Consider the following 22,690-nt stretch of genomic DNA (forward strand, 5'->3'; position numbering starts at 1 on the left):
TTTATGGCCTGGTAACGAGACCTTTAAGCCAAGTCTTATTACAGGCTAGTATTATATTAAGTCAATAGAGAGTATAGACGGAACTACCGTTCACATTCAGCGGATAAACTTCACAGGTTTTCCGTTCTATAGCTCTCACATCTTAATAGTCAATAATCACTTCTTAATGCGAGTTTCCATTCCACTATGTCAAACACTCCACAGATTTTAACATTCGTTATGAATAGAATTCCGTGTGATTCCTTGCAGACTGCAAGTACCTAAATACCTATCAGCTATTCTACCTATTGTAGTTTGCAGATTTGCAGTGTAAACATTGTAATAAAATTGTAGGCGTAAAGTATTCTCTAAACGCTTTAAAATGAGAAAAGGTTTATTTTATTGTTCGTGTTTAGTTCTTGGTTATAAAATAAATGTCATGTTTCTTACATTTTGCTTTGTCGATATTATGTGTTGTTAAATTGAAACTGAAAATTCAAAGTGGAATAGTGTGAATTATTGAGTGTAATAATGCCTGTTCAACAAATAAACGTCAAAAATTCGAGTGAAATTGAAAGTTGGGAATGGGGTGGTGGATGTGGCAAAGAGACGATACGTGCTGGGTCTGGAAGCAGCCAGACTTCTTGTAGTAATTCTAGTGGTGATATCTGCAGAATTTGTCATTGTGAAAGCGAGATCCACAACCCGCTGCTAGCACCCTGCTATTGTTCTGGCAAGTCTTGTCTTTGTTATACATATAAGGTGTAAATAAAATTATTAATATCATAAGATAATTCTTTATATATTTTATCTATTTTATTATGGTTACAAAGAATATCAATTCAAGAAGTTGTATTAAGAAGATTTTTTTTTAAAGATCAAATATTTAAATAATTATGTTTTATGTGATGTGTAGATCTGAATGACTAGTCAGGTCATTGTATTATAAAATTACCATGAAATTTATATAAAGGTGATTTGTTTAGATCTTGTTTTTCACATTAGTTGTTTGAATGTGTTGTGATGTAAAGCATAAATGTATTCAAAATTTCTTTATAATTTAATTATATTAAGTATATTAAACATAGAGTGAGCTTACATGAGGTAATAGTTAATTGATGCTGATTGTATGTTTTGTTTATAACTGTTTTGACACTAGAGCTAATGTAGTCTAATGATTTGAAATGGAAAGGAACCACTATTTTTTTCCTTTTGTGCTTTCAGTGCATATTGTTGGTTGTATATTTTAAAAACTATATTTAAGAAATATATATACCCATTTGAGTTTGATTGACCTTGAATTGTAAGGCTTATTTATATTTCTTAAGTCTATTTCATTTAATTTTTTAATTTTATTGCAGGTAGCTTAAAGTTTGTCCACCAAAGCTGTTTACAACAATGGTTGACTGCCTCTGAAACAAGATCATGTGAACTCTGCAAATTTAATTTCATAATGCATACAAAGATAAAACCATTTAATGAGGTAAGATATAAAAAAATAATAATAACAACATTTTTCTTGAGACTTCCTAAAATATGATATGTGAAAATTAAACATTTAAAATTGCCGTTATGAGTTAGATAATGTTAAAATGAGGAATTCCTGTTTGATTCATGTAATAATTGTAATTGATTTGAAACACAAAGCAGTAAACAATTAGATATATCTGTTATACTGAATGTTACATTTGACATGGGAATTAAAAATTTTAGAGCTATTTTTAAATATTATGTGTAAAATATAATATAATATAGCCTATAGCTATATTTATCAGTCGGAAGCATGTGATAACAACATCTTTATCCTGGTAATGAACCTGAGGTGAATAAAGTTGTAGTTATTTATAGTAATAAACATGAGATTTATGAGGAAAATTTTATAATATCTATGGCATTAATTAATTGCTGCAATGTATTTATTTGCTTTGTTAAGTAATAAAAGATTCAATGTTAGTACATGTGTTCAGTTCTATAATTCCACTAAGAAGATATTTCTGTGTCTTTTGAGTCTTGTAGGCATGTGATCAGATTTTTGGCTCAACTAGAAACAATTAATCTCTAAAACATAAATGCATGACCTCTCAGTTATATGTGTTGGCAATTAGCATTGTCTTTGGCCTCAGTTGAGAGTCCTGAAACATACACATCACTTCTCAAGTTCACAGCTTTGGTTCACCTCTATATCTCCTTTTATACTCTTTCGTTTACAGACGCTCAGACACAATTCTGTCTTGAAGTCTCATAACTTTACGTTTCTTCATTTGTTTCAATAATAATTAGTTATGAGTTTTCTGTCTACCCGAATATGAATAGCCTTCGAGAATCGATGCTAGGAGCTTTGGTCTATGCGTTACCTTGACATTCATCTATTTATATATATGATAAGTGTATCATAAGATTATGCACAAATATACAAATCATTATTAATCTCCAACGCGGTCGTTAATCTTTCGCTAACTTTAATATTTATAAACGTTTTGAAGTTACCTAAATACGTTCTTATGTGCGATCATATTATTTCAGTATTATGTGTGTATAAAACTGTGTAGTGTATAAACGACAAAAACAACAGCTTAGTGGAAGGCATCATAAATAAAAAATATGCTTAAAAATATTGATAGTAAATGAGAAGTAATGTAATTAAATCTATATATAAAATTCTCGTGCTCACAATGTTCCTTACCTTACTCCTCCGAAACGGCTCGACCGATGTTTATGAAATTTTTTATGCATATTCAGTAGTCGAATCGGCAACTATATATATTTCAAACCCCTAAGTGATAAGGGATTTGACCCCAAATTTATTTTTTAGACAGAATGATTTGTTTTAATTGTCAACCCTCTACGATCGACCCCTATTTTTTATTGGACTAAAAAAATGTGTCCTATAAATAATATACATGGCAAAACGACGTTTGCCGTGTCAGCTTGTTTATAATAAACATATTTTGATTTTATAACGAACATATTATAGCGTACTCTACAATGATGACAGCAAAAGTGTAAGATTAATGTTAGTGCAGATTAATTTACCAAAATACATATAAATTCAAATGTAATTGATTCACGCTTAATTTCAAAGGTTAAACTCATATTCGTGTTTTATTCATTAGAACGGTCAATGTGTTCTTGTCTACCAACGGTACTTCAATACTTCATTGGAATATTTAAGACATACAATAACAATGCAAACTTATAGGATTAGACAGGAAAAAAATCTAAACATAGCCAATTTTCGACACCTCGAATTCATTTTATGACGAAAATGTATACAGAACATGATTTTGAAGTTTACACGATATATTGTATCGCAAGCCAAGTAATTCATTTCAGATTTTTTTTAGTAAAATTGCATTAATTTAATGTTTTACATAACTAATTGTTATTACGGGCCGGCGCGCCTCAGCGCTCCAGCTCTCCATTGCGTACCGCAATCCACACCGAGACACTGTCACAGCAATTCGTGCTGGAATAGGGCCTTAAGGGGACACTATGTCGTGTGGTAAAAAAAGGACTTAGAAGGATAGACTAGAATAGTGAATAATTTATCGCGATTTTCGGACAGACGTCACTCAAACCTTTGTTATTTATAATTGTAATGTTTGGCTAATACATATTTAATGGGCGAATTCCGAAAGTTGTATAATCATAACGTAATATAGCTTTTGATTTCCCACTTTAAAATATAAGGCTCAATTTGTATAACACAAATATATTATGCAATATTGGTGAATAGTTTTGGTTTTATCTATGTTTCATTAGTCAAATAACTTCTGTATACTAAAGACGGTTAGGGTATGATTTAGAATCTAAACTTATTAAGTAATACTCCTGTATTTTAAAAATATATTGGATTTGACGTGGCGAAGTCACACTTAGGCTGAGATTCACATTCTCGAGTTGGTACTATAAGTAGTTATACAATACTTCCACGTGCCACTCCAGAACTAATTAAATGGCCTTCTATCTACTTAGACTTAGGGGGTGGTGAGCAACCCAAGTGTTCTCCATGAATTCGGGTTCTTTAAATACGTTGTTGGATACAAAGAGCAAGAACTAGTCCATTCCACACATTGCGCTTACTGAATGCCTCCGACACTCGACATCTTTATATACATATATATCATCTTTATATCTTTATATATCTTCGCAGAGTAACTCACTCTGCAAAGATATACACAGTAAGGATATTGTACATCATATGTATTTAATATTATATATCTCTTCTCTTCTATATATATATATATATAAAATTCTCGAAACGGCTCGACCGATTCTTATGAAATTTTTTATGCATATTCAGTTAATTTGAGTATCGGCTACTATCTATATTTCAAATAATTTTTATTTTTTTATGATATATTGTTACTTAATTTTCATCCCTCTACTATAAACCCCTATATTTTATTTGTTAGTTAAAAACATATGACTTGAACTCTGAGGTTTATATAGAGAAATATTACTGAAAAACCTAAAAAAATTGATTTCGGAAAATCGAACATTCTCTGGGGTAGCATATCAAACTGTTCCATATTGGTACACACAAGGTAGGCTAAGTAATATCACATTAAGGCGAAACGAAGTTCGCTAGTTTTATATATAATTTTGACATTATCGTATTGGTTTAGTACTGTAAAGATAGTGTTTTTAAAAATTTCTCTGGAATTACAAAAAACGATTCTAGTGTACCCAAAGCGTTCCTAATAACCACAGCGTGGTTTAAATAAGATGGCGTAAAGTGTGAGCGAGACAGTTGTCCTTCAAGCAGTTAATGCAGCACAGGTGTGCCCAAAAGTACAGCTCACCGAATACTACAAAAAAATGAGTTCCATCCATTTCATGTACAGCTAGTACAATCCTTATTACCTCGAGATTATGAACCTCGGGTTGCTTTTTGCCAAACAATAATTCAAAAACACCGAGAAGACCCACAATTCTTAGAAATTTTTTTATGGTCGGATGAATCAACTTTTAAAAAAGACGGCTACATGAACCTACACAATCTGCACGAGTGGCACGTCGAAAATCCACGATTGATGAGACCAGACAGATCACAGTACCGTTTCAATGTTAACATGTGGACTGGAATTCTGAACGGAAAAGTCATAGGGCCTTTTGAGTTACCAGAAGTTTGAAATGCTGAAATTTATTTAGATTTCTTACAAAATCATTTGCCCAATTTGCTGGAGGACGTGCCGCTTACTATTTTACGAGATATGTGGTTCCAGCAAGATGGTTGTCCAGCGCATTACAGCCGCTTAGTTCGAAACCACCTTAACCAGGAGTATCCAGACAGATGGATAGGGCGGGGTGGTACAATCTCGTGGCCCGCCCGCTCACCCGATTTAAATCCTCTTGATATTTTTTACTGGGGAGCAGTATAGGAAAAAGTCTATTCCAAGTCGATTCAAAATGTAGAAGAGCTTAGACAGAGAATAGCGGAAGCAGAAGAATTTGTGAATAATGGACATCTTCATTTCATGATCTTTTTTAAGGAGATGTCGAGCCTGTATTGCAGCTGAAGGATGCCGTCCTTTATTATTTATTCGTCTATATTCGTAAATATTACGTCCGTTATTTGAACATCTTTTATAAAAAAAGTAATAAATCTAATCATAAAAAAGAAACTGTCTATTTTACTTATTTACGTCCGTATGTCATAAGCGTCACTATCTGTCTCGCTCACATTTTATGGAATGTCTCTCTCCATCTTATTTAAACCAGGCTGTGGTCATTAGGAACGTTTTGGGTGCGCTAGAATCATTTGTTGTAATTTCAAAGAGATTGTTAAAAAACAGACTTTGTTTAACAAAAAAAATTCTTATGGCCGATCTAAGAAATAATGGACTCAGTGTTATACCACTGTAGAATCCTTATTAAATGCGCTAACTTTTAAAGCTATTTGCCAAACTGGAGTAATACATTTTTTTTCAGGACGATCAGTTGAAGTAGTGCGAAAATTAATTTTGAAAACTTGGTACGGTATAAAATGACATTTTCCTAAAAGTTGGAGTGATCAGCACAGAGTTTAGGATCATAGGTTACATAAAACACTATTTGGGATGACGTAAGAGAAAAAAAATTGGCAAAAAGTAAATATTTGTAACAACAGGAATGAAAAAACTGCCACATGGTGTGCATTTTCTGGAATAACAAAAAAATATCCATAACTTCAAAAATACATGACTTATTTTTTTTTTAATTTTTCTGATAACTGGTGTGGCATTACCTATGAGAAAATTTCGACTTGACGTCGACTTTTGGGACAGCCTGTATATATAAACTTCGCTATAGCTATTTTATGACAGTTAAAAAAGAGCCCAAGGCCAATTCGCCTCAGCATGCGCACTTAGCAACCGAGTACCCATTAACATAATTTTTTTTACAGCTGTGTAGCAACGGTCAACGTGATAAAGGAATTAATATAAAATATTTGTTTTAGTGGCGTCTCCTGGAGATGTCGGGCGTTGAAAGGCGGCGCTTATGCTGCGCTGTGCTGTTTCACTGCGTAGCTGCACTCTGTGTTATGTGGTCACTGTTCGTACTTATAGAGAGAGCCGTCGAGGAGGTTAACAAGGGACAGATTGGTAAGTCCCTTTATGGGCAGAGAATTGCTCTTGATGTGGTCATATATACTAGGTGTGGTGGCTGCGTTATGTTGAAATAAGATTGGCTTGTGAGTTGACATAGTTGTACACGTTAGTGTACCGTTCGTATTTTTTCTGATATTTTATTTTAAATTTTGTCTCGATTTAATTAAGTAACTTAAAACCAAATTTACAATTAATTTAAATAAATTTAATTGTAAATTTAGCTTTAAGTTACGTTTATGCATGCCTAGATTTTTTTACTTTAGTAACTCAGTAGTACTCTTATAAGTAATTATTACAGACTTAGAGAATTGATAGCTGCTTATAGATCTCTCTTTTAATTAAACTATGGTTTTGCTTCTTTCCGTTAAATGGTGTTTATGTGTGGGGGCTGTAATTAAAGCTGTTATCATCTAGACGCACGCTGGAGTTTCACCCCTCTGTTGTTAACATGTCCAGGTGTTGCACTGCACGATTTATATCGCCATTTCTTGTAAAACAGCAAAGGAGTGAAACTCCTTACTTCAATCTCTAGACAGTTCAATATGTGTTCATTTAAGCGTGGCGATTAAAAAGGTATAACCTGGACAGGCGTTCCCTCCAATAGGCCACATCGCACTTCAGGTGGAATAGTGGCCAAATTGTCTATCCAGTTCTGTATAAAGAAATAAGTTTGTTTAGAAAATCACGCGTAAAAGTAATTTCTATATAATTGTAGTTTTACCTGTTAAGCGGGATTGGTCAGCAAGTCTTGCTTTCAGTGACTTATATAAAATTTAATGGTTTGTAAAGAGTGACAGATTTAATTGAAAAGAGTTTATAATCAAAGTATTGTTTTGATAACATTCTCCAGGGCGAATTGGGCGATGTCTGTTGAGTCTTGCCATGTATACAGGTGGTAGCGAGCCTCCTGGCAATGTTAGTGTCCAAGGACGGTGGTATCACTTAACATCAGGTGATCAGACTGTCCGTTTGCCTCCAATTCCTTTTAAAAGAAGTCTCCATAACCTTACTATGATGCCTGAAAGGCAATACGATGAAGATACGGCAAGAAAGCGCAGAGCCCATTGGCATACGTCGTCGTGGTCCTGTACCGCCAAATGTTTACTGTTTACATTATCATCCTTCTGTAATTGAACCTGAGACCTTATGATCTGCAGACAACATCCAAGAAATGAATAACTTTGATAGTAGTGACTGTGATTTCAGCTTGGCCGTTTTGGACGAAACTGGTGGTTGTGGCGGTCGGTTTCACGGGTGGAGCTGTGTTTATGTACATCCAGTGTCGACAGTACTTACACTTGTGCAATCGCTGGCGAGCCCACAATAGGTGAGTTTTAATGCTAGAAGAATTGTGCGAATTGTGTAGTTTCTAATGCTGACGTATGTAATTATGTAGTTCTCTGAATGTCCCAGCGCTGTCGCAAACTTGGTATCGTGTGGTTTGTTAAGAAGCTTAAAATTTTATCCTTTAACTGTATGTATATTCTAGAAATTACTAAATTTTTTTACTTGGGTAAATGCATTTCGCTTGGTGCGGGATTATGTGGAACTCGTTATTGTGCACCGACTAAATCCCCTAGGCGCCACCAACCATCGCCTTAGGATGCGGTAACAGCAGAGCCTGAGCGCTTGGGAAAAGACAACTGCGGAAGTAGACATGGGGAGAAATTGGTTAACCGAAAAATTAGATTAATTATTAACTCTAGGAGTAGTCACATCTATTAAAAACGACTTAATACAACTTTTTGAAAAAATATTATTCTATCATTCGAGTGAAACATTATAAGCAATATTAATTTGATAACGTAATAATATATTTCAATTATGTGATCATGTAGTGATAAAATAATATAAGAATTAACCTTGATTGATAAAGTAATGTTATATGTAACTTCTATGTAAAATTCTACCTTTTAATTATGTAAATTTGGCACGCCATTAGGTATGGCAGAATTTGCGAAGATTACATTGTATCACCATAATATTTTTGTATCATATTCTTGCAAATACATTATTATTATTACTTAACTCAACACAACCACTATGTGAAACCAGCTGTCCACCAATGTATTTCCGACCAGGATTTTCCAAGAAAACGTACCAATTCTTAAAAGTCCGGCCACATGCGTGCCCTCCGGCAATGTGAGTGTCTATGGGCGGCGGTATCACTTAACATCTGGTGAGCCTCTTGTCCGTTTGCCTCTTTGATATAAAAAAAACTTAAGTAGATTTATATGCTGGAAGTTAGTTGATTTAAATATTAATCGTCAAACTGTATTTTAAAAAAAATGGGGGATTGAACCTTCGACGAAAATCTTTATGAAGATTATGCTTGCAATGGGAAAAGTTCATATTCTGATAACACATAAATAAGATTATTGTATTGTAGGCATGACTATTTTTTTTTCTAGTTCGTTTATATTTTCAATCTATGCGGTAAAAACACGCAACCTAGCAACAACTGACTGATACAATTTTTTATGATGCATATTTTTATATATTTATTTCGTACAGCTAATATTATACTAAACATATAGCCAAGGTTGTGATACATAATATTTGCAAATAGCTTCAAATATTAAGGAAAGAAAAAAAAACAAATACAAATTATAAAATACTACATAATTCGGCTGTGCTGTGATGGTGTGAATTTTTGTTTTTGTAATATATTTAGATTTATGTTCGAATATTTAAAATTCTGAAACAATTTATAGTTTATGTAATACTTTAGCTAAAGATCTAAGTATTTTATTCTCTCATTAATGAATTTCATTTTGTTTTGAGCAGTGTTGAGCTGGAAGAGGCCTATGTGTCTCAGGACACGCTGATTACTTAAGGGTCATATTATGTATTTGATTAAGATTTATTATGTTACTTAAATAAGTGTTAATATATACTGGGTATCAGCAATAAAAGCTTAATAATAATAATGAGCAGTGTTGATTTAGCCTTTGTGCGACGTCTACGTCTTTTATCCCTGAAGTTAGAAAGAATCCTGGCTATGCATATTGGACTATAAATGTGAGCATTTAACATTCACCCGTGAAGGAAAACATCGTGAGGAAACCGTGAAAAGGCACAGACGACTCATCTACTTGCCTATTAGAAAATCAAATAAAGTATAACTCAGGCATCAAAACGACTGTAGCGCCACTGGTTTTTAAAATGAAAAATAAATCAATTAATATATACAAACTTACCATTTTGATATCGGCCACGGAAAGATTAGCCTATTACAAAGCTGTCATGTATAATGTAGGTTAGGTATGTATGACGTAACATGTCATGTACGGGCACATTTTTTGTACGCGCGTAATTATTTTCGACAGAATACAAGGAGGTCATTCGATCCATTATACTTGAATCTTGTAAGATCAAGGCTGGTTGACGTAACCAATATTTGTAGCAGTTTCGTGAATTCTATTGTTTTTGGGAAAATTAGCCCATGTTGAAGACGGAATGTGCGAATGAGACGGATACAAAACTTATTTAGTAAACAAAAATTGGCATGTGTTTGATTAGTTATCGTATCGTAAAATGAATTAATATGGAAGCATTAATTACAGTATTAACAGCTTTGTGCTTTTTTTGTTTTTTAAAGATTTCAACTGTTTTCCATTATTTTATTATTGTTTAGTGATTCGTTCGGATTACTGCAGCTAAGTGTAACTATCGGACGTCGAGGTAGAATACGAAATTCGACCCGTATAACCTCGAAGTCCGTCTACAACTGAGGGTTTTTTGAGGCAGTTTTTGCCGTGCACCATCACTATGTGGAACCAGCTTACATACCCTCTGACAATGAGAGTAAGCGCCGGTATCACTCAACAACAGATGATCCTCCTGCTCGTTTGCCTCCTGTTAGATAAAAAAAAGAAAGAGTAGATTCCGTGGTAGTACTCTTCTAGTCCATAGATGTGTAATTTCTTCTCGAAACTGGTTAGTCTGAAAGAAATCACTATAGATTGTACTGCGGTGTTAAAAATAGTTGTCGTCCAGCTTGTATAGCTCTACATAAACTAAGAAAATAAAAAAAAACCTATTCATTTGTCGACGACAAAGTATCATTTACCGAAATCTCAAGCTTTAGTGAGACTGTTTGTTTTGTTTACAATGTGTTAAAACTCATCTCATTAGATATTAGGAAACTGGAATAGTGCCAACATTGACGGCTTTATGTTTTAATTTATTTTATTTTTGCACTCAAACATCATACATGTTACAATGAGGACAATCAGACTTATGAAAATATATTATAGAAAGGATATACATATGTAAAATGACACGAGAACTTAAGGAGTCGCGGCGCCAACAAGATCCATGCAATGTCCTCAAATCAAATAGCTGTATCGCAGAACACAATTCAGAGAACTCTACTGAAGAATGGCCGCATGGGTCCGCCAAGCATTCGCGAATATACACTGTAAATAATAATAACAGCAAATGTAGTCTATGGAGTTGCTAAAAATGTCCACTTAGTGATCTCAGTTTTATTGTACACAGTCTGATAACAGGACCATTAAATGATAAGCTTTATGGCAACATTGATCATTAGGGAAATCCAATATGATTGTTTTTTGTATACAATGTTCGAATCATAAGAGCTGTGCACCAATAGAGTTTTCTTTATGAAATTTTAACAATCGCTCGTACGGTTAAGGTAATTATGAGGAAATTTGCATGCCTACACTGTATGAGAATCGTATGTCAAAAACTAAATGGATTTTGACGTATGGGTTACTCAGCGGAGTTTCTAGGAAAAAGTTTAATTTAGAATTGGAAAGCTCAGTCGAGACTTAGTACAAGTATTATTCACATATGTCAAAAACGTGTTTTTTGTTGATATACGGATGTCTTAACTCGACGTATATCACACCTAGAGATTTTAAAAATGAAACTGACGCTTCTTTGGCGTTTAATTACACATGCGTTGTTTTAAAAATATATACGAGCTTTCAAAAATATTATGAGTTTTGTTTAACCAAGGTTTTGTTTGATTATTACGTCAATAATTTTTTCTCGTGTAATGTGTAATTTTACACGGAATTAAAGATCTCATTACGACGTCTGATGGTTTTGTGTTTACCGTACTGTTTAACGCGAAAAAACGTTATTACGTAATGTTACGTGGAACTCGGTCACTCCAATATCCTTGTCTTTCGACGGGACGGGGCAAGCGCGGTCTTTTCGCCCCACATAAAAATAAGAATTTTGCGCTCTTAACAATAAATATTTTTAATTGTGTCCTCTGGGTAGAGTCGCTCAGTTAACTAGGCAACTATACGAGAGACGAGATTTTAAAAATATTAAAAAACCCGCCAAAACGCTTCTCAAGCCAAGATGGCGTCGCCGTCTCTACGACTGTATTATTTTTATGTGTTAATAATTAAATACAATTATTCACAATGTTTAATTTCGAAAAGATGTCCGTTATCAGTTTTTCAGTGAGTGACTTCAGTCTATCATTGCCCAAAGAAATTTAAAAAACAATTGACAGGTCTGTGCCTGAGAAACAGTTAAAATTATAGAGAGTTGACTGTATTATTATATTTCGATCTAAAACAGTCTGCGACGAAAATAACTCCGAGAGTATTAGGATTAGATAAAGACCACGTTTGCTACGACACCGTTTATTCGACTAATTTGTGACCATATTGTGTCACGTGACTGAAATATAAAATCAGAATTTGTTATTATGTTTTTATAAGTTTAATCCACAATGTTTTTATAGTTAGTAATTCTTTGCTTTAACAATACGTAATATATTACTAGTAAAATCTAAAATGTGATGTGTAGTTTTTGAAGTTATACTTATTTTGGCGCATTAGGGAAATGTGATGAGAGTAAATTTTACGATGCGCTTGCACACCGACACAAAAAACCGACACCCCGAAGTTAACATTATAAAATAAAAAATTAACATTTCTTTAATTATATAGAAATATTTTTTTGTTATATTAACATAAACATTGTATAACTAGATAATGCGTTGTAATAAAACTTTATTCTATTGTTAGTGTCGTTTTTTCTACAAACGTATAATAAGGCGAAAGATTACGTTTTTAAAAAAGATTTTAAGATTATCTTGTTACGCCAAAGAAGTATAAGGTCTTTATATATTTTAGAAAAAAATAGCTTGTAAATATAGCATTTTATATGAACTTTAATAAAAAAAATAATGTCCATCTTTTATACGGATTACTAAAGAACACTTTGTATATTATACAGTCAAATGGCCCATTATTGTGATTTGTTCTTGATATGTTTTTCGTTTTACGTTTTAATAGATTTTAACAATATGATTGGCGTCATAGTAGTTAATTATTATTCATTATTTAAATACGTTTGTTTGGTTATCATGTAATGACGATTTTCAATTAAGCTAAGGAAATTATTTTTTTTATTGCATAGGTTTTTATATCCTGTATACAGTATGTTAGGATTTTTCATCACAGATACCCAATAATTTTTAATATAAAAAGTAGAATTTTTCACTTGAGAAACTTTAATGTTAGATTTTACTTTGAAATTGTTAATACGTAATGAAAATCGCCGAGTCCATTTGTGAATTGCTCAAAAGGCCCCCTGTGGGACGTGGACGTTGAGTAACACTGAACATTGCCTAGCAATAGAATTGCTTTGTAAAACTAAATTGAAATATATATGTATGTATTTCATTAATGTAACTTTTCACTCTTATAATGTCAAAAATCAAATATCTCTAAATGTATGCCACTGCCAGTTGTCAAACGGTAGAGCCGTAAACCGGTAACAAAAAGGATTGGCAACTTCGTCATTACTTTTTATCGTCAAGTATTTGTCCTTTCAAATTTGGAACATAGATAAGCATAGTATTTACTGCTTTTTTATATAAAACTATAATTCTACTAGGAAGTAGAAATTATCAATTTAAGCACGTTTTACAAACAAGGTATATTACGTGCCATTATCGTTGTATGTAATAAATAACAATAGGTATTTAAGTTATATGAAACTACCGTGATTGCGATACGTGATAAAATCTAGCAGACGTCGTGATAAAATTTTATAATACTGTTATGAAAATATTGTGGTATATAATTATTTCTATATACAGTGTAAACTCGATTTAACGAACAACTCCATTAAGCGTCGAAATCGGCTCGTCGGTCGACTTTGGTTGGTTTAGCTTGTCTTCCATACAATGATACACTCTACATATCATTACACCCACTCTTAATAACGACAACAATTGAGTAATAAACTCTTTTAGTTGTACTTCGTAGTTCGTACTTTTTTAGTTGCTAAAATAAGTAAAAACTGCGCAGCTGTTTTTTTGTCGCTTTATTATCCTAGCCCGTAATAATTTCGACTCTCGGTATCATACATACGAACTTTCTAAGAAATTATTTCTTGTTTACAAATTGGGATTGCACTTGAAGACTGTATTTAGGAAAACAAAACATTGGAATTTTATATGATTCACTTTTTAAGTCGTTTAAAAAAAAATTTTTTTTTTTATTTATTTATATCATTTCTCAATTTGCACAGAGGCGATGAGAACTCGGAGAAACTGATCGTGGTTGGTAACACAGAAGATAAGAGATCGTCCTCAAAACTGTACTTGCTACCCACGACGCTTAGACATAAGAGATATTATTCCGCATTCAGTACATTCAACTTGTTCCTTCTCTAGTAACTCCTGGATTTGGTCCAGGTCCAGGCCCGACGACGCTGACCCTACTGTGTGGCTGTGACTACTTCAACATCCACGGTTGCCATCGCTTCTCATTCATCCGTTCTACATGGCCAAACCACCTAAGGATTCCCTATCGTATCCCTGTCTTGTTTTTACGTAATAGAAGGCAAACGGGCTGGAGGCTTGCCTGATGTTAAGTGCTACCGCCGCCCCTGGACAGTCACATTGCCAGAAAGCTCGCAAGTTCGTTACCGGCCTTTTAAGAATTGGTACGCTCTTTTCTTGAAGGACCCTAAGTGGAATTGCTTAGGAAATACTTCAGTGGACAGCTACGTTCCCTTTTAACCCGCATTGCTCACGTATGTCACTATTTATTTCGAAATCCTACTATATATATATATATATAATAACAAACAATTACACCAAAAATATAGCCATACATGGAATACATAATATTTACATACAAAAACGTTCAAACATTTACAAACGGGAAAAAATATTCAATACATTTATCTAAGTAATATCTAATTTGGCTGTGTTGTGTTATGTGAGGATGTATATGGGGTATACTTCTGATGCAGGTGATTTTGCGCTATGGATATTCTTAGTACTCCTTTTAACCATATTACGCGAAAGCTTAAACAAGTCAAGGCTACTTACTATTACTTAACGTATCCCGCAATGTTACACCACATATACTTAGCGCTCAAATTTCATTCATTCATTGTACTTTCATTCTTGCTCAACCCAACATTCACTCACCTACGTACGGCCAGTCGAGTCACATTTGAGATCTCGGCTACCGATAAAGGAATGCAACTCTTCTGTTACTCTATTCCCGGCATTCACTTGTTTTTCTATTTCGTCGTCATACGTTCCATACGGAGTAGACACAATTTTTCTACCTCTATCGAAATAACGCATACAGTCCTATTACACCAGAGAGGCGTTTAAACTTGTTCGTTGTTAGAGGAATCACTCTACCTGTTGGTAAAATTGTTAGGTAAGTTTATCGCGTTCATATAGAGACGCGCCGTATTATATGTATGTTTACATATACATTCGGTATCATATAAAGATACAAATGGAAAGGCATTACATAGTCTTATGCTATAAGAATTGCTTAATAAGGAAAGCTAGGTCATCAACACACGGTGACACTTATGTTACATACTAAACCATATAATCATGGTTAGTGTCGTAGTTGTGATCCCCGGCTATGCATGAACGGACATTTTTCTTTGCGCGCATTTAACATTCGCTTGAACGGTGAAGGAAAACATGAGGAAACCGGCTTGACTTAGATCCAAACAGCGGACGTGTGTCAAGTACAAGAGGTTGATCACCTATTAGGTTGACATACGATCATGAAAGAGAATCCGAAATCTGAGACCAGCCTAGACATAAAAAGGTTGTATCTCCACTGATTTATTTATGTAACATAATCAGATACATTATACCTTATTCTTGACCTAAAAATAAACTCGTCTTTGATATGGTAGTTGACAGTTTACATCATACAAAAAATCGATAATAAATTGCAGATATGGACAACGCTACGAAACCATACAGTTTATCAATATATTTAAAAATAATAATAATAAAAGCCTTTTATTTCAGTGACTTTTAAATTTAATACATTTAAATTTCTATCATCTCATTCTTGTTTATCTATATGCCCTTTTTTGCAAAGGCCTCCTCCAAATCCTGCCATTCCTGTTTGTACTGTCCCACTCTTTCATGTACAGCCTGCTGTTTCTTTAATTTGGTCTATCCACCTTCTCAATTGTCTTTTTCGTTTATTGTAACTTGGGCACCAGTTTAGTACTTTCTTGTCTTCTGTCTTTCTTTTCTGTTCCTCTCTTGCCATTTCTATTTTTTTATTTATTTTTATTGTATACCTTACATAATGTATTATTTATTTTATCTATTCTTTTCTTTTCTATCATACATAGTTCCATTGATATTTGACATATCGCAATGACGTATCGTACGTTAACTGTGTACATTATTCGTAAAACCATAAAAAATATTTTTTCAGAATATTGCTCATACAAAACGCGCCAGAAAAGGTGCCGATTAGTTTGTCACCGCCTTTGCGTAGTAAGAGACGGGAGAGGAGTGCGAGGGGGCAGGTGGTAGCCAATATTGAGCCTTTGCCCCCTCCGGCTGCGTATCACGAGGAGGATGAAAGTGGGGGCTTCGAGACTTATAGGGGTAATCCACATCGGCGGCTTTCTGCGCTTAATGAAGACCGGTTGAGGTGAGTGATCTCAAAAATTTATATATCTTTTTCCCGATAAAGAATAAAAATTAAAAATTAAATTGATAATGTAAATACTTCTCCGATTTAAGCTTTTATTTTTTTAATATAATCTGTATTTATAATGTAGATTAAGCACTGTTGTCCTAGTGGCTTCAGTCGACTCGTCTCTGAAGTTGAAACTTCGATTCACAGCTGTGAACTGTGGCTGTCTGAGTGTGTGTTAAAAGTTAAATTCTGTATAAAACATTTCCAATAGAAAGCATGACATTCTTACTTCGTAAATGTACATGTGTTCCAAAAAAATGTTTTTAGTACGGACAACCCCAGACTGAGAACTGAACCTGAAGAGGTACGGCGTTACTCGGACACTCGTCTATCACAGCCGGTTACAGTTGCCGTTGAAGAGGTTGTCACACAACCCGCTGAGGTAAATTAAAAGTTAAATCGTTAATCGTTAAACAGAATTTGTTAACATGATAAATTTATGTTTTGTATTTGAGATATATGAAAATTAATTAATCCATAGCGTTATTAGAAATAACTTTTTTTACTTTTCCTCGTATAAAGTTGCGTTATCAGCGAGAGTGTTGCATCACTTTAGAAATAACACCGTTAAAACATCAGGGCACAGCTAGTCTTATCGTGTAATGACGTTACTATAGTTCTGTGAGGCTTTGTGAACAAATGTCTATGGAAAGGAAACATGAATGGCGTTTGACATCTCCCGACTACTACATTTAAAGACGTCATCTTTGTCGGCCATCTTGTGATAAGCAATCGCTCAAAATGTTTTGTTTTTAATGTTATTCGTTGGTTATAATAATTATTAAAGTCTATAAATATCGAAGATCCTTGTTTTTTGCCATCATTTATTTTCACTACATTAAATACAGAAATACAAAATGCGTCAGTATTTCTTTGTTTCAGTTTTTTCATAATATTATGTTATAATGGCTTAATAATGATACAAGCAATTATGACAGGTGTACATAAAGTATGTACGCTTTTATAAGGAGGAATTAGTAATAACAGAATTCATCTAAAACGATTCATCGGATCGAGGATGTTAGTCTGGCTGTAATTTAATAAATGTTAAATTGTGTTTTTTTACTTAATTCTTGTAGTAAATACATACTATTTTACTTAACTCCTAATGACTATAAATCATCCATCAGACAGCAGCCATCTAACTTAATTAGCCGTTCAATTAACAGCCTAGCCTATTAACCAAACAGCGCCGTTTAACTGGCGGCCTGAAAGATATTCAGCCGTAGCGTTTGTAACAACATATAATAAACTGCCTGGCTAATCTTAGGCCAATCCTCCTTGAAAAACACCATCAAAATTGTGGTTTGCCGACGCCATATTGACAGTTTGAAGAGTTCCGTTTCGAGTTTGAGAGGGCAGAAAGTGGAACTAAATTTATCTTAACAGTCAACAGGCTAGGCAAGTAATGGAACGTCGTCGAGCCAAGACATGCTTAGCATCTTTCAGGCCGATAGTTAAACGGCGCCAGTCAAAAACCTAGGGCTTTTAACTAACCAAGTTGAAGGGCTAGACAAGCTGGTTGGCTGCGACATCAATACAAATAATTTATTTCTTTCACAAAAGAGGTTATATAAGACTAATCTGACAAAGAAACTGAGTACCGACTCGCGTAGGCCGACAATATCAAAACCTTATTACCAGAGGTTTAGTTGCCTACCGGCTCGCTTCATTAGAAGGGTTTTTAGGAGCTTGCCGAGCAACTAACTTGTCGATACAAAAATGCATTTGGCCTAATTTATAAATTATGTACAGGGAGGCGTATACCACATCGCGGTAGACCCCCTTGAAGCCGATATACGCTCGCTTCTCGCACTCGAAGCACGTCGCGAGGCGCGCGCGGCCCGATCGCTTCCGAATTTGCGCGCGAGTCGCGAGTCCCTCTTAAACCCTAATCATCCTTCCTGAGGTAACCTCACCCTCTACCTGGACGATAACATCTATTAGGTAAGTGCTAATTGACAGTGTTTGAACCCCCATTCGTTATTAGTCGATACGCTTGTCGTTTAGTGGCTTAGTGATCGCTAAACGGATGCGGTGAGTCCTCGAGTTCAGTGTTAGATAAGTGACTGTTGAGTAAGTTATATTCGTGCTTAGTAATAAGTGTGTAATCGGAATTATGTCACTTTTTTGGAAATTAATTTGTAGCATGTCAGCTGTCAAGTCGGTGACAGTTGAGTTTGGCAGCTGACAGATGATATGTGTATAAAACTTGTGAATTGCTGAATCCGGAAGCGTTTTATTTTCGCATTACTTAAAACGTTAAACTACGCTTCTTAAATTATGAAATTCAACACTAGTTATATGAAATTAAAAATATTTAAATTGCCAAATCCGTGAGTATAAATTCACAATGCTATGAGATTAAATCGCAATTAAGTTATGAAAATGTTTTTTTTTTGTGTACCATACCAGCCAGTAATTATTAACGTCTATGAGTATTGTGTTTTTGGCGCTAAATATGAAACCTTTTGTGAATTAGATGTGTCAATTGTCAATTGAAGTTGAAGAGGTCAAGCTTCAAGTTAATTGTCAATATTTTTTGTGCAACAAATATGTTTATGTATTAAACATTTTTGTTAACGTAACTATTCTTTTTGCATAAGGTCATATATGTAATGTTAATCTGACCCCTATGTACTATTCGTTCCTTTAGTTATATTATCAAATTAATAGGAAAAGCTACTTAATTGGTTGGTGTGGTGTAACTTATATCGGCTTAGTTTTTTTTATATAAGTGCCATTTTTAATCCTTGAAACTTCCAATTGGCGGAACATTCACTGTAGTCAAGCGCTTAGTGTAAATAAATAGGTCATTTTTATGAATTTATTTCGTCTTTCATTTGACGAGTTGCAGACTAACTTTTGGCTTTAAAAATACAATTGCTTATTTATATTAATTTTCTAATAAAAAGGGTTAAACTGAAACCACGTAAAAAAATAGATTTAATAGTCGACAGTCATTTAAACTTCGTTTAAAAAAGTAATTATATCGTCCCATAAAGAGTAGACTACAGATAATCTACGTGTAAATGTTACAGACTAGCTTGTCAAAGTTGCCTTGTAAAACACCAGAAAATAGCAGTAGATTTGATGCAAAACGAAAATGAATTCATCCCCAATAGCACCCGTCCACAACTCATTCATTCTAAGGATGTGTAAAACGTTAATAAAGTCAAATATGTCAATATTAGCTTTTTAATAATTAATTAAAAATTACTACATCGTAATGAAACATTTCTTGTCCCAATCTGGAATGACTACTATTTTTACGTGGTATTTAGTTTAACGCTTTGTTTAGGATTTTCATGTTCCTGTTACGATAGTCCGTCCTCAATTAATATTTTCTAATACTAGCTACTATAATGCTCACAATGGTATTGCCATATTACAAAATTCTGAAAAAGAAATTTTTTCACGAAGTGAAAGAAGTTTTTCTATATGTTATTTGGAAGGCAAATATAGTATAAACGCAGAAGTGTGTTTATCCCATCTGAAGCCGGAACCTTTATACTGGTGTGTCTAAATTTTGTATTGATAGACAAATTTATCAAATAGGCTTTCTGGGACACCTGCTTAATAGGGATCTCAAGGCAGCTACATTTCAGACCATTTAAATTGTCTGTCTTAATCTGATAGAAGCTGCATTTGTACACTCTTATTATCCTATTTATAGATCAAAACTTGTGATTGTACTATCAAACGAATCCCAATCTGATAATTGTTCTCATCTATACAAGGAATTGAGCTACAGTGCACAGCCAATTGCAGACTAAACTTGAAACATTTCCTGGATTCAAATTGATCCCATGTCCCATTAGCAGAGGTTTCCATTAGAGGAGATTCGATGATACCGGACCTCCTTTCAATTCCCAATAAGAGTGTTCTCAATTATCCAGGTCCAACTTAAAGAGATTTCACTATATATGAATGTTTATTGTAGCATGGCAATATAATTTTTGATTATTATAGTAACTTGGGAACGCTCGTCATGTTTCTTTGCCTTGTGCAGTTTATACGCTTTGACTCTAATGTAGAGTACAAATTAGATAAGTTGGAGCTATTTTCTTTAGATTGCATATTACATTTACAGCAGAATCTCATTTTATCCAATCATCGCTCTCTTTAACAGATTAAACGTGCAGAGTTATTTTGCTTTGATGACTCAGTAAGTTCCGTTTTGGTTCATTGTTTCATGTTCAGGCATTTTTGTATGTTCATTATTGTTTGCGACATTTTTCTCTAAAATATCTTTATTTACATAAAACTCAAATGAATTTAAACGCGAATTATAATAACAATTAGTTTTTATGAATAAGGGCAAGGTTTTCGCTGACCATGACTGCAAATCGAGTTAAGTATAATCGCGTTAAAGAGTTTTATTTGAACAATTAAAAGCCAGTTTCCTTATGTTTTATGTAAATAAGTTAACATCACATATGTGTAAAGTGTAAAATATATGTATGTAATACGTATCTCATTATATGGGCGAATATAGTATATAACTCCTGGTAGATTTAGTATTGCAATACAACTTCGGCATTTTCATTTTGCGGCCATTTTGTGTGATTGTTGTGAATATCAATGAGATGCGTACACGTCTACGTATGCGCACGTTAGACGTACTTGTCCCACACATCTTTTTGTAATGTATTATTATATAAACTTAAGAGCAGGTTCAAATAATAGCTATCCTTTTCCTTGTCTAATAAATAAAAGAGGATATGTTTAGTTTTTACCCTACATTAATTTTCTGCAAGTTTATGTATACTACAAAAAGAGATCAGAATCTTTGGATTCAAATCGCCCTGTGTTTGTATATGTGTGAATTCGACCAAATGTTATATGTATTACTAAGAATTATTGGAAATTTGTTAAGTATTAATCTGTTCGATTCCACCCATCGTGTGTACATTCGAATGTTATAGAATGAGTACGTAAACTACAGCTGAGAATCATCCGCGATTCTGATTGGGCAATGTAATATGACGTGTTAGGTCACGTGGCTATGTTGCTGATAGAACTTGCAGTCGTATCGTCTTTTTTACATTCTCCCAAATGATAGAGCATCTCCTGGACAGGCGTGCCCAACAGGCCGCATGTAACATCTCATCAGATGGGATTGAAGCCAAACGTCTGTCCAGTTAAAAATAATACTCAAAATTTGGTACTCAGCTTTAGAAAATGTTCTAATACTACTGGTATAAAGTGATGAATAAGGAATGTTTCTTTAATCAGCATGTTACTAAGACACAGTTTATGGTTTTTTTTTATATAACGCAGTGTTTCCCATTGTTGCCCATACATAATTTTTAATATTAAAAATATTATTTGTTCGCTTAGAAAACTTGAATTTACCAGGAAATTGATATCAAAACAGTTAGTTTCAAATAATAGATACATGTAATAAAAAAATTAAACTCCGTATTTGTTTATACTTTCGAATAATCAAATTCCATGTGAGGCTTGGGCTCTAAGTTGGGAAACACTGATAAAACGCCTATTTAACAGCGTATTCGTTGAACGTACACATGATGGAGCATATGTTACCTGTAGATAGGATAGTTATGACATTTGGTGCTAAAGCATGAAAGCTCTTTCCGCAACCTTGTACTATAATCTAATCAAGTGCAGATTCATTTGCAATGCCATAATGTAACTCTATGTCTTGAGTATAAGGGCAATGTATTATAAGGCTGAACTGTCAAAATTCTAAATTTATTGCACAATTAAATGAAATTCAATTGTTTCAGAATGCCAAGTGTAAATAATTTCAGGTTTAAGTTATCCTAAAACCGTTAAGTTTATTGGTTGTAACTAAATTAGTGCCTTGTTTTGATGAAATTGGTCCTATGGAGAATGGATTGAGCGATCCAGATACGAGGGGATGTTTTGTCCTTGTCTTGGTTAATCTATGAAAGAGAGACAGTAACCTAGTCTCGATGGCTCAGTCTATTCGTTGTACATTTTATTCTCCTTTGATGTAATATGGCTTTTACGCCTGTGATAGTATCGTAAGCGATTTCTTTTTGCTCAAAATTTGATTTCTCCTTACGATCCGTACTTATAGTTGATGAAATTTGTAAGACTGTATTTTTTGTTATGTAAATTGTTAACTCCAGATTATAA

General features: G+C 33.8%; 1 protein-coding gene across 2 annotated transcripts; it reads left to right on the plus strand.

The window, feature by feature from the left end:
• The first annotated feature begins 202 nt into the window (after window positions 1-202).
• On the plus strand, window positions 203-22,688 carry LOC123706706 (E3 ubiquitin-protein ligase MARCHF8-like). Of its 2 annotated transcripts, XM_045656068.1 has the most exons (8): window positions 203-712; window positions 1,341-1,462; window positions 6,422-6,566; window positions 7,779-7,899; window positions 16,292-16,513; window positions 16,829-16,943; window positions 18,317-18,508; window positions 20,694-22,688. In XM_045656068.1, exons 1-7 carry the CDS (start codon window positions 511-513, stop codon window positions 18,467-18,469), a joined length of 1,080 nt encoding a protein of 359 aa, XP_045512024.1. In that variant the 5' UTR covers window positions 203-510; the 3' UTR covers window positions 18,470-18,508; window positions 20,694-22,688. The 2 variants fall into 2 exon arrangements, with proteins under 2 accessions (XP_045512024.1, XP_045512023.1); XM_045656067.1 differs by lacking the exon at window positions 20,694-22,688 and having other exon boundaries at window positions 18,317-18,967.
• Window positions 22,689-22,690: the final 2 nt, after the last annotated feature.

This window comes from Pieris brassicae, chromosome 3, assembly GCF_905147105.1.
Source record: "Pieris brassicae chromosome 3, ilPieBrab1.1, whole genome shotgun sequence".
NCBI classification, from domain to species: domain Eukaryota; kingdom Metazoa; phylum Arthropoda; class Insecta; order Lepidoptera; family Pieridae; genus Pieris; species Pieris brassicae.